This window comes from Leucopleurus acutus, assembly GCF_964270905.1.
Source record: "Leucopleurus acutus genome assembly, chromosome: 19".
Taxonomy (NCBI): domain Eukaryota; kingdom Metazoa; phylum Chordata; class Mammalia; order Artiodactyla; family Delphinidae; genus Leucopleurus; species Leucopleurus acutus.
The window spans coordinates 49,481,819-49,495,791 of NC_139161.1; the positions used below are offsets into that span (position 1 = coordinate 49,481,819).

General features: G+C 36.9%; 1 protein-coding gene across 1 annotated transcript in view; it reads right to left on the reverse strand.

Moving 5' to 3' along the window:
• UBE2G1 (ubiquitin conjugating enzyme E2 G1) overlaps positions 1-13,973 on the reverse strand; it is a 103,575-nt gene that overhangs the window by 14,170 nt on the left and 75,432 nt on the right. The window contains exons 3-5 of the mRNA XM_082861359.1: positions 11,046-11,143; positions 5,603-5,781; positions 1,457-1,579 (exon numbers count right to left, since the gene is read on the reverse strand). Of these exons, the coding sequence (XP_082717485.1) occupies positions 1,493-1,579; positions 5,603-5,781; positions 11,046-11,143 (364 nt within the window). The 3' untranslated portion in view covers positions 1,457-1,492. The remainder of the gene's footprint in view (positions 1-1,456; positions 1,580-5,602; positions 5,782-11,045; positions 11,144-13,973) is intronic.

A 13,973-nucleotide genomic window follows, 5' to 3' on the forward strand; every position in this document is an offset into this window, starting at 1 on the left:
AAAAACAGAGCAAAATAGGGGAATTCCCTGGTGGTCCAGTGGTTAGGACTCTGTGCTTTCACTGCCCTGGGCCCAGGTTCAATCCCTGATTGGGGAACTAAGATCCTGCAAGCCAAGAGGCATGGCCAAAAAAACCCAAAAAACAAACAAAAACAAACACCAAGCAAAAACAAAACAACAACAAAAACAAAAGAACCCCTCCCAAAATAGAGAAATAATGCAATGAGAATCAAGAGTAATTTATCTAATGAAATACTAAACAGTGAAAACAGAAGAAATATAACTGCACCTAACAAAGACCAATTTCAAGAATATAATGATGAGCTAAAAGTCACAAAAGAATGCATACATTATAATTTCACATATATTCAGTTCAAAAACGTGGAATATGTTGTTTAGGAATACAAACTTGATGAAATTATGAAGAAAAGCAATGGTAAACAAAGAATTGGGAATATGAAAAAAGGATGGGGTAGGAGGGGAATATAGGAGATGTAACAAGTAGTAATGAAGTTCTTTTTCTTTTTTAATATTGACTGATAGATTGATTGGCCACACCACACAGCTTGTGGGATCTTAGTTCCCCACCAGGGATTGAATCCGGGCCCTCGGCAGTGAGAACACGGAGTCCTAACCACTGACTGGACCACCTGGGAATTCCTAAAGTTCTTGTGCTTAAAATAGGTGGCCAGGTACAGGGATGTATCATGTATTCTGATTTTTTAGATGCTACGTTTCATACACAGGTTTTATCACCTCGATATTTGATTTTAAAAAGGGAAACCAAATAACTTAAATATCACACATTTGGTCAATTCATCTACACCATGTCCTCTTCTAAGCCAGATGGGTGGCTGCTATCTTTGGCTCCTTGCTAGACTTAAAACGGACTTGTGGACAGACGGTATACAATAAAAGGGAAAATTTTCCTACTGGCCCTATAAGTAATAAACAAGGAGATAAAGACCAATTAAAACAAGAAAGGTAGATGTTTAATATAAAATATGATCCTTCTTTAAAAAAAACTGGGAAACAAAAATTTAAGTCATTCTTTATTCATATAGCACAGTATGAGAAGATACAAGAAACTTCAATGCCTAGCTTAGTCAAAGATGGCAAACCAAAAGGTAAAACGGAGGAAACTTAGCTTTAAAAAAAAACAGAACAGAACTTTATAATGAGAAATTTTACCATCAGTGAAAAGAAATAGACTGTTACCATACTAACAACCAGTTTAACACAGAATATCTAGTAAAAAACAGCTGTATTTACTGAAGGAAAAAGCAAGGGGATGACACTATTTCTGCTGAGAAATAAGAGACTACTGGATACTACCACTAAAAAATGAGGCCAATGAAAACAAGCAATTCAAATACCCAAATCACACAATTTCTAAAAACATTTATGACGTGTATAAAAATGCAAAAGAATAGGATGACTTTTTAAATGAACTTACCCTGAAATAAGTGAAGTTACAGCTGTTGAATAAATGTCACTCAAAAGCAGTCTCTTGGCTTTTTCTTACACAGCGGGCAACTTTCCTTTTGAATTCTCCATTTCTGTCTTCCCTCCATTCTTTCTGTAAGTACAAAAGTAACAGCAACTGATTTTATGTAAACTCCTCTTACAATCTCAAATACTAACTTTAATTTTGAATGTAATGCTTTGGTAATGTGAATACTTTTAAAATGTTAAAAAAGTTGACAAGGTAGAAAAGTAGTCAAGAAACACTTTTGCAAGGCACTCTGCTAAGATACATGCAAATGACCTCTAAGGCAAAAGTCTCTTTAAAAAAGGAAAAGGCCCTGAAGATCATTAGCAGTTTTGTATTATGCTAAAAAGAAAGCTACGATTTACAAATAAGATATCCAGGCTATCTGAAGGATCACCAACTCTCCCTACTGGGTAGCAACCAGAAAATAAAGTAGACATAACAGTGCCTCCAATATCAAGTATATGGGTGTAATGCATCATACTGAGATGATACTGAGTACTATTTCTAGTGGGGGCGGGGGGATGAGGGGGTGGGACACATGACAGTGACAATATCACTATCACTGCCTGGCCCATAAAAATGGAACACAAAACAGCACCAGCATAGTTTCACAGGAGACTAGAGCTGATTTTACTTAGCATGTAAATACCAGGAAATTCTCACAAAAATGCCCAGCCCTTTTTTCCCCCCGCTATATCATCCATTTAGGGACAGCAAAGACTACAGAAATCTTCAATACTTGCCTGTGCAGAGGAAGAGATTTGAACAACAATTTTTGCCCTCAAAGCAAGGCACCCCAGAAAGCCAATCATTATAATAAATTATGAGATAAACTATAATGCTAACATCTACAGAGATCTGGAGATGTTTGATGAAATATTTATGGATAAAATGTTATTGTCTGTAATTACCTCATTATCATATTTAAGAAATTTTAAGGAGAAAGGGTCAATTCCAGAAAAGAAGGAAGGTCAATCTCAAGAAAAGAAAGAAAAAAAAAATCACCTAAAAAGAGCACTTAGCAGAGAGAAGTAAGACTGAGAGCAGGGAGATGAGATAGAAAGCTATTACAATAATGTAGGTAAGAAGTTAAAAGGACTCAAATCAATGGCAGAGGGGTGGAAAGGAATTTAGATATATAATTTGACTGACATTCTCTGGTGACACACAAGACTGGGCAAGGATGACTTCTAGGTAGAAGATAGATTGGTAGATGATGGTTCAAAGCAGGAGCTAGCTAATAACAGAGTCGCCATTTGTTGAATCCACTATGCCACACACTGTGGATGACCAGATGGGTGGTGTTATCATCTGCATTTTACATGTGAAGAACCTACGGAATCAATAGACCAAAAAGCACATATGTTTATCTCTTAGCTCTCCTAAGATCCTATTAAAATGATCATACCGGAATTATTTTTTTAAGGTATAAATCCTCACTGTCAAAGAAAATGGCATTAAAATCATCTAATAACGGGGAGAAATTTCTTCTGGAAGACCAAAAGTAGATGGAAGAACAATGAAACGTACATTAGAGGAGAGAAAGTAATAGCCTACAGGAGTCTCAATGGAACCCCAGCAAAGGAGGGAAAAGGACCTATTGAACAGAACTCTGAAGTTAAAGTTTGGAAATGACAGCTCTGAGAAGTCAGTAAGAAGTGGGGGTGAGGTGCATGCCACAGCTAAAGAAGACCCAGTGCAGTCAAATAAATAAATAAATAAATATTTTAAAAAAAAAAAAAAAGATGTGGGGCTGAGGGACTTCCCTGGTGGTCCAGTGGTTAAGACTTCACGCTCTCAATGCAGGGGGCTCAGGTTAGATCCCTGGTCATGAAACTAGATCCTGCATGCTGCAACTAAGAGCCCGCATGCCACAACTAAAGATCCCGCATGCTGAAACTTAAGATCTCACATACCGCAACTAAGACCTGGAGCAGCCAAACAAATAAATAAATGAAGTGGGGCTGAAAAGAGATTGACAGAAAGTCTATATGACTCAATAGCTTGGCCCTTCCTCCTACCTACACCCAAAATTAATACCTTCCTAAAATAATAACGATGATATATAGATTTTATATAAATATACTGAAGACCACTAGAATTAGAGCTGCTAGTGTGGGTATTGGTACTGAAAGTAATTACTTCTTCACTTTGGCATTTAAATGGTACCCCTCTTCCTCCAACTCACTCTTAGTTTATTTTTTTTTTTCACTCTTAGTTTAACATCTGGCTTATTACTCACACACTCTTGAGTGAAACCAATTCTGCACACATGCGCCCCTTATGTTGTTTGGACTGATACTTGACTTATTAGAAGTTAGAATGGTTTTCTGCCAGTGTTTACTTCAATTCAATTACTAAATTCAAAAATTCAAAGCCAGAGATTTGAAAGGGGGTTATTATATGTAGTGTTTTTCTACATGTAAGATTTCACCCAAGTTTTTATGTAGGTTTGAAATAACAAGGAAAAAAGGTGAATTTAATCTCCCAGCTTTCACATATACTAACAAAGTTTCCAAGAATAAGAATTAGAACAAAAGGACTGTTAAAGAAGGATAGACGGCTGAGGAACTAGGACTATCCTAGATTAAAGGAGACTAATAAAACATGAATACAGGACTTCTGTGGCGGTCCAGTGGTTAAGACTGCACGCTTCCACTGCAGGGGGCATAGGTTCGATCCCTGGTCAGGGAACTAAGATCCCACATGCCATGGAGTGCAGTGCAGCCAAAAAAAATTAACAAATAAATAAAATAATTTTTAAAAAAAAGAAAAGGAGAAGGAAGAGAAGACCAAAAAAAGAAAATAAAAACAATAATGTAAAAATGAGAAACCTACAGTAAAATGGTAAGAAATACCAACCTTTACAAAATAAAAAATAAATAAATAAGTAAAAAATAAATAAAACGAATACAAAATGTAACGTGAGGACTTCCCTGGTGACGCACTGGTTAAGAAACCACCTGCCAATGCAGGGGACATGGGTTCAAGCCCTGGTTCAGGAGATCCCACATGCCGTAGAGCAACTAAGCCCATGTGCCACAACTACTGACGCCCACACGCCTAGAGCCTGTGCTCCTCAACAAGAGATGCCACCACAATGAGAAGCCCGAGCACTACAATGAAGAACAGCCCCCACTCAACACAACTAGAGAAAGCCCTCGTGGAGCAACGAAGACCCAACACAGCCAAAATTAATTAATTTTTCAAAAGCAATGTGGGTTCCTAAAATTCTGGATTCTGCCGCCCCACCCATTTCGTTCTTAGGAGATACATGCTGAAGTATTTAAGTACATACTTAAACATAAAGATCTGTAAAGTATTCTCAGTTTAGCAAATAATAATAATGATAATAACAACGTTGTAAAATGTCCACATTTGTGAACCTATATGTGTAGGGTATAGGGGTGTTTAAGGGTGTTTATAACTAATGCAACATTTTGTAGGTCTGAAAGTTTTAAAAATAAAAGCTTGGGAATAATAATATGGACCTACTAGGGACCTGATAATAAGTTCTCATAGGTATGACAGCTGTTTTATAGTTATATAGGATACTGTCCTTATTCCTTTTTTTTTTTTAATTTATTTTTTTGGGGGGTGCTGCATTGGGTCTTTGTTGCTGCTCGCAGGCTTTCTCTAGTTGCGACGAGCACGGGCTACTCTTCATTGTGGTGCGCGGGCTTCTCACTGAGGTGGCTTCTCTTGTTGTGGAGCACGGGCTCTAGGCGCGCAAGCTTCAGTAGTTGTGGCTCGTGGGCTGTAGAGCACAGGCCCAGTGGTTGTGGCACATGGGCTTAGCTGGTCCACAGCATGTAGGATCTTCCTGGACCAGGGATCGAACCCATGTCCCCTGCATTGGCAGGAGGATTCTTAACCACTGCACCAACAGGGAATCCCCTAGTGTCCTTATTCTTAAAAGATGCAGGTACAAATATTTAGGGGTAAAGCTTAGTTACGTCTTACTTATCTTTGTACAGATTCATGAAAAAATTAAATGAATAAAAACATATATCATACACACCCACACATATATACTTATAAAGTTACTATAGTTCTAATCAAGTTTAATTAAACAGGAGGGGAGATGTGTGCATGTGACCACCTTACCGCAGCGTCAACATTAGCAGGTGAGTCTCCATTAGGGTCTGCCAGCATAGAAATGACACTAATCATGATGGTTTCCACGGTGTGAATAGGCAGCCAGCGTTCCTCGGGCTTTTCATAACCATATTTATCTTCCCCGGGCTCGTGAAGAATAGAAATGCATACATCACCATTTTTATCAACTGCAAAATTAAAGAATAAGATTACTGTTTTAAATATTTAAAATAATTTGGCTATACATAAAATACATATTATAATAAACACGGTCCCAATTCCCATGGCATCTGTATAAAATTCAATACCACTGTACCACTGAAAAGATACAGAAGTTAATTTCCAAAATGGAACCTGTTAACCTTTTAGGAAGACCAAAGATTTTACCAAGTAGGATCCACCTGACAAACCCAAAAGGAATGTAAGCTACCTTTTTCATTTGTGCAAAATTTCAAGACACATAGTATGTAGATGGTGCCTAGCATTTTCATGTAATAAATACAATGAAATGAAGAAATGGCATCTGTTGAATCTGTTCTTCATTTGTAGAAAGTATATGGTCTAAACACCAGAATTGAGTTTCTGGATAATGAATTCCTAGTTTCCCCACTAACTTATTGATTGAAATTGTTAATAGTCAAAGGTGTAGAGACTTTCCTAAGAAAAAAATAAAAGGTAACATGATAATATACTTTTAAAATCACATAAAGGCAAAATTATATTTTCAGGGAAAAAGTGTACTCAAATCCACAAAAGGAACATGTTATATTGCTAGTGAAAATTCATCAACGTAAGTGATATTCATTAGGCCCCTAATCTATAAAACGGTTTTAAAATCCAAGCCACAAATTAATTGTTGATCAAAAGGGGTAGAGGAGTCCTAATCCACATTTACATCACACAAATATTCCCTATTAGGGAACTATCAAAATCATAACATTCATTAATCTTCTACAGTGAAATTTTCCCTATTGCAAAAAGCATACTTATTGGAGAAATGTTAGAAAAGACAGAAAAGTATAAAATTTTGGTGAAAAACTTTTTAACCAAATTTCCAAATCCTATAAACAACCAATGACACTATTTATGTATATTTCATCCCTGACTTCCTACCTAAAGTCCAACAAATTTATGATAGGTATAATGTTAAAGCCTACTTTTCACCTCCTAACTCAAGCACTCCCCTGCTATTATAAACTCTGGGTAACCAGAGTCAAAGTTCGTGTGCACTGTGGCTCTACGATAAATGCTTCTTGAACGCGTGCTGTGTGCCAGGCACCCACCACCTGACATGGAGTTCAGCAGTGAATGCAACATTCAAGACTCATGCCTTCAATGTCTTGTATATGAGCTGTTCTGCAATTAAGGTTCCTTTTCCCAACTCACCTACACCTCCTAGTAAAATCTCTTAACTAAAATGAAATAACTAACTAGATCAAGAATAACAACAGCAAAACTTGTGACAGCACTATAAAGTTGAACAGAAAATGCTTACACAGTATTAAGATATTTTCCTCACTTACACTTAAAATTTTTTCTGTGGAAGTCATTTTCTTTGAGAACATTTAACATCAAATGTTTGTATAGAATTCTATCAGAGAGAATCTATTTGAGACCCATTTTCCTTTTATAAAAATTATCGTAATTTAGCACCTTTAAAATTTTTTAACCTTGTGTCATTTCATTTTAAACATACAGTTTAGTTTCTTAGAAAGAGGTTTTTACGCTTAATGCCTATTACCAAATTACACTTTAAAAATGCAAGATATGAGCTGATAATTCTGAGTGACAAGGCAATAAAACTAAGATTTTTCTTTACTGAAAAAATTTTTAATTTCACAACTGAAATCTAGTTTAAAATACTTTTAGGGGCTAAATTTTTCCATGTACAGAAACTTTATGTATTTCCTCTTTAGTCAAATGTCTGTTCATGTCCTTTACCCATTTATGTACTCAATGTTTAGTTTTCTTCTTGCCAAACTGCTTCTTAATTTTCCTTGTTTAATTTTTGCCTGTTATTTTTTTTTCTTTCATTTCAATACCCCAATAATGTTTTTTAATGGCTGGCCTTAGTATCTGACACAGATTCATTTAAGAATCCCATACTCTTTGTGACAGCCTGGAGGGGTGGGATAGGGAGGGTGGGAGGGAGGGAGATGCTAGAGGGAAGAGATATGGGAACATATGTATATGTACAACTGATTCACTTTGTTATAAAGCAGAAACTAACACACCATTGTAAAGCAATTGTACCCCAATAAAGATGTTTAAAAAAAAAGAATCCCATACTGAATTTAGTTACCATTTCTCTTTCCTCTTTATAGTCTTCCAATATTTATTGCTTTTGAAACTAGAAACTCCTTGTTCCTAACACCCAGAAAATAATATTCACTATTTTTAAAAACCACTTGAAACTTCTTATTCCATTTAGAGTTTTAATTCACTTTGCTGTTTGGTGTGAAGAAAATTTCTAAATCAATTTCCCCATAAGTAGCTAGCCAACAGTCTCAGCATCAATGACTGAAAAGAAAACACAGCTCTTCTTCCATCTTGAAACTAAACTACCTGAACCATGCATACCCTTCAAGCTATCTCCCTTCTCTTGAAGCTGTGCTCTAAAATTAGGAAAATCTGATTTCCCCTCGTCTTCTCTATTTACACTTGGGTACTCTCTTTTTTGCCTTATGGGAAACTGTCTTCTGCTTCCAAACAGGATGCTATGACTATTCTCACAAAGTGACTGGGAGAACATATTCTCCTGGGTATTTTTAAAGTCAACCCTTCTGGGCCCAAAACAACTGATACTGTTGAGGACACCTTCCTGGACACATTTTCCTCTCTTACTTCCGTGGCACACTTCCTTTCCCTGGTTCTTGAAGCCATTCTCTCAATCACTTTCTTCTTTTCCTTTTCCTTGGTCTGACTTTTGATGTTATCCTAATCTCCAAAATTAATCATCTTTTCCCTAAGTAAATTAAACCATTCATTATATCACAGTGTTACCCACCATCTCCCCCCCGCCAGCTTTATTAAGATATAATTGACAGAAAACGTTGTGTAAGTTTAAGGTATACCACATGATGATTTGATATCGTTACCTGTCATCTTGATGTCAGTAGCTTCCAAGGCCCTAAGCTCACTGCTGAGCCTTGACTAGTTTTCTTTAATTACCTAAGTGGTTATGGCAACTGCACCTCCAGAAAAACAAGTCTCAAATTGAGTGCATCTAAGTCATACAAATGACTTGTATGACTTTACCATATAATAATTTTTAATAAAACAGCTTTTGAGATATAATTCATGCATTTGAAGTATACAATTTAATGGTTTCTAGTATGTTTAGAGTTGTATAACCATCACCACAATCAATTTTACAATATATTCATCACCACAGAAAGAAATGCCGTACCCATTAGCAATTGATAAAATCCTCTATCTCCTAGCTATTTTGTCTGGTTTTCCCTTCCAAACCTTCCCCCATGAGTATAAACTTTCTAGACATAAATATAGTCATGATGAACCTACTATACAGCTTTAAAACTATTGAGTCCCCACGACTAAAGATACATATTCAAAATTCTACTTAAGAATCTCATTCTCCATCATTCCCTGACTCCCTCTTCTATGCTACCAAACACCTTTATAACAACATCACTGTTGTCTCTGCTTCACCATTAAATTTATGTCCGTCTTTCCCTTACACATACCATAATATCCTTACAGAAAGACCATAACTCGATCATCTTTGTATCTCCAGCACCTAGCAGAAATTCAAATGCTGGTTTTTCCCCTCATTCCCACTGCAGACCACTCTCACTCCCCTTTCTAAGTCTAGCTCCTTCTGAACCTGCCATCCCTGGCCCATTGCCTCCTCGGGTATCCTTTCTTCACAAAGCATCCCTTCACTCAAATCACGTCTTAATTACTTCACTCTCTAATGCCTTCTCCCTTATGGTCTGCAAACCAACAATCCCTTCAACCTTAAAAAACAAAGAAAATAAACACTCATTTCAGTTGCCCTCTTAAACTACGGAGGCCACTGCTATTGTTCCTCTTAACAGAGGTTCCATGTACTGCTTACATATATTCTCTCATGTAACTCTCACAGATAGAGAAACTAAGGTTCAAGAGGCTTTTACCTACAGTAATATAGCTAATTTGTGGTAGAGACAACATTCAGAAACTTTGTTACATTTTCCTTTGAAATAGGTGGGAAAAGATTGACTATTACACATCAAATAATTCAAGAGAAGGCAGGAGAAACTGCCAAAAGGCTAGGAAGAAATGAAAGAAACGTCCAAGGCAGATGTCAATTCGTGCCTCCATATATCTTGTAGGATTATCGCTAATGTGTTCTACCAGAAAGAAATTATTTTTCTCCCTTCTTCCTGGTGCAAAAATTAACTATGTCTTTTGTCATCACTGCTTAGATGTGATGAAATATGGCGGCTTCCTTGGTTCCCAATAGTTTTCCATTTGCCAGTCTAGTCTCTCCTAAGTAAGACTCATCTGTTTTTCAAGTCACTGGGTGCTATTACACTTCCTTGAAACAAAGCCTTGGTTTATTCATGCATCTGTTACCCTCACTGATTTTTGCTTAAACTAATATATAAGGGTTTCACTTCCTTGCAACTGAAAGTCTGGACTATGAGAAGTAGAATGAAGATCAGTGTAATTGTCTAAAAAGACAACTTTGATTACAAAATACTGATAGTCAAAATACTTAGGAAAGAAATTCTTGCAAGCTCTATCATACAAAACAAGGCCAAAAGTTCAGGGAGACTGTGTATACACATAGTTTATCTAGCCTAACCTTTGGCTCACAAAGTGAATTTTAAATGGTAGTACATCTTTGGGTAAAAAAGTCAATGTCACCATTTTATACACTGCAGTACTGGATACTTTTGAAGGTTTAAACACACAGTATTGTATCTCATTTGATCCTATCAATCACCTTATGATGTAGGTAAGACATTCCTTTTTGACAGCTAAGAATATACATTAAAAGTTAAGCGTTGTCCATAGTCTAGGAGCTAAGATGAGAATATAGAAATTAAAAATCCAGGTTTAATTACTTCTAAGCTCTTTGTAATAGCCAATGAGTCACCTAATACCTTGGAAATTATCTCCTCAATTATAAGAGCTCTATTAATGCTGAATATCACCCACCAACCCTGCCTCCAGTTAGGAACATCATGAGTCTCAAAACGAGCTGAAAACTAAGTAAGTAAATAAATAAATAAATGAAGATTTTTTTCCCCGTGTGATCTCTGTCAATTCTTCTCTTCTAAGGAATCTAAATCCAAGCCCACGTGCATAACAAACACAACAAACTTAGTATAAAAATTCCAACGCAATTTCATTGAGAACTACATCTTCCTTATTGACCTTGAAAACTTCAGGGACAGGCCATCATACTTGCAAATGTAAAAGTAAAACTAGATAAACTTACCATTTGGGTGCCAGATTTCTGTAATGAATTTCATTTTAGGAGGCCGAAGGGGATAATCTTTTGGGAAAGTGAGATGAGCCTTAAAAACACCACCTTCACTGGAAATACAAAAACAAAAACAAGTTCTTGCCTATAAGTTCCTGCTTATAAATAAGAAAATTATTAAAACAAACATAAAACAAGGATGCTAGTGCTAACATTATAAACAAAATAAATAATCTGGATTTCAAGCAGTTTACTCAAATATCCAGTTTAATAAACTGTCATACCTACCACCTTATTAAACTCTCAAAAAACAGTAAAATGAAAGAAACAGCTTTAAAAAAAGGCATCCAGATCAGATTACACGACTGCTGTGCTACAAACCTTTTAATCTCTTCCCACTGCACTTAAAACAAAATTTAAAAGTTAAGTTTAACATTGCCTATCAGGGTCAAGTTGCCAATTTCTCTACGTTGATCTCAATCTTCCACTCTTCTCTCTCATTCCAGCCAGTCTTCTTTCTGTTCTTCAAACACAACAAGCTTTTTCGCATCTGAGAGCTTATGTATTTTCTTATTCCCTCTCTGGGAACAGTTGTGCTGACCTTCAATCCATCCATCCATTTATTCATCTTATCATTTAACAAATATTTATTCAGTCTTTACGTGTCAGACACTGGGAGTACAGCAGTGAACAAAGCATAAAGTCTCTCAAGGAGTTTATAATTGGTGACTTTCCAAAGTAGGGCTGTGCAACAGAACTTTCACACACTAGAGGTGGTTTATAGTTATGCTGGCCAATATGTTAGCCACCAACCACTTGTATCAATAATATGGCGAGGGCTTCCCTGGTGGCGCAGTGGTTGAGAGTCTGCCTGCCAATGCAGGGGACACGGGTTCGTGCCCCAGTCTGGGAAGATCCCACATGTCGCGGAACGGCTGGGCCCGTGAGCCATGGCCGCTGAGCCTGCGCGTCCGGAGCCTGTGCTCTGCAACGGGAGAGGTCACAACAATGAGAGGCCCGCGTACCACAAAAAAAAATATATATATATATATGGCTAGTACAACTGAGGAACGGAATTTTTAATCTTGTTTAATTCTAATAGGCACATGTGGCTGTGACTGTTGTGTTAAGGCACTGCAGAGCACTGTCATTTGCTTAGGAACTGTTCCTGAACAACTGTCAAAACAACGTAAGTCATTGTTAAAGAAAACCAATGAAAAAAAGTCAGCTTTATGGGGCAAAAACGACAAAGCCCCTGACTTGTGTCCTTGGTACTAGCTGTTTCCTCTGTTTGAAACACTGTTCTCCCTTTGTCATATTCAGAACTCAGCTTAAATGTTACCTCTTGAGAATGATTTTACTTGACTACCCAATCTTAACTAGTCACTGTGTCCCTCTATCACATGGACCTCTTTTCATTTCTTTATTGCAAAAGCAATTCACACCTCTGATTCTCTTATTGTAAGATGTACACCCCATCAGAGCAGGGTCACCTGACTGTGTTTGTTTCAGATCATCGAGAAATGGAATCCTCAGCTCATTAAATGGTTTTCATTCATTAAACAAATAGATAATGATTATCTACCTATGGGAGGCACTGTTGTATGTAAAAGAATACAACAGGGACCAAAACATTAGAGATCACTGATTTATGGCACTTACCATTCTAGAGTCAGAGGAAAGTATCAAGAAAAATACCGGTAATAAATACTGGAATGATATGAGCAATCTATTGTTAAAAATTTTTTTTAATCTATAGAATAAGCCCATTTGCCTTTACGAAGAAAAAGTGAGGGTATGTTTATATACAAATAGAAAAATGTCTGGAAACATGACACCAATATATAATAATAATGGTTAATTAACTCTGAAGCACAAGATTATGAGATTTTTTTACTTTCTGCTTTGTACATTTTGATATACCATGAATTTTTAACCACAAGCAAGTATTAATTCTTATTGCCTTTTTCTAATCATAAAAGCAAGATGAGGGGAGTTAAACAAAGAAAGGTAGATCATTAACACCAAACACTTCTGAATACTTAGGAAAGGCCACTAGATTCCGAGTATAAAAAGTAACCTCTACTTTAAAAACCTCGAAACAGAGTAACTGAGAAATTAGAAGAAAGAAAATAAGGGTAGTAAAGGGCTTACCACGAAAAAGAAAGAATATCCTTTCCTTTTGCACAGGAAAAAAACAGACTGAATATAGTACAGATATCCAGGGGTAAAAAGGAAGAAAGCTGACAAATTTTATGCCTGCCTTATGGTCATAATTTTCATAATTTATGAGACTATCTATTGAAGGGAAAAAACATGAAGACTTGAGGAAATGGAGACTAGAACAGCAGTTGTAAAGAGCGCATTACACTGTTAAGAGATAAGTCTACCTTCTCGGACTATGTTACCCCAACTGGATAAATTAGTGCCAAAACTGGCCTTAGGAAATATTAATTCTATGAACTAGTTTTTCAAACTGGGGCTGCAAAGCTAAGTAAGTGAGTCACTAACGAGTTTTCTTTATAAACAAATAAAAATAGAATAAAAAGGGCTTCCCTGGTGGCGCAGTGGTTGAGAGTCCGCCTGCTGATGCAGGGGACAAGGGTTCGTGCCCTGGTCCGGGAAGATCCCACATGCCGCGGAGCGGCTAGGCCCGTGAGCCATGGCCGCTGAGCCTGTGCATCCGGAGCCTGTGCTCCGCAATGGGAGAGGCCGCAACAGTGAGAGGCCCGCGTATCGCAAAAAAGAAAAACAAAAACACTTTGAAAGCCACAAATACAGAAAACAGCCAAGAATCTATGTAAAACAACATCAAAACAGCTACCACAAAGCCCATGTACTTTATCCCACTGGTAAGACTATTCCCTGATACTAAGTTAGCTGTCCTGGGTCCCTGAGTTCTAACTGATATCAGATCTACTTAAAAGCTTTATATTAGGGGCT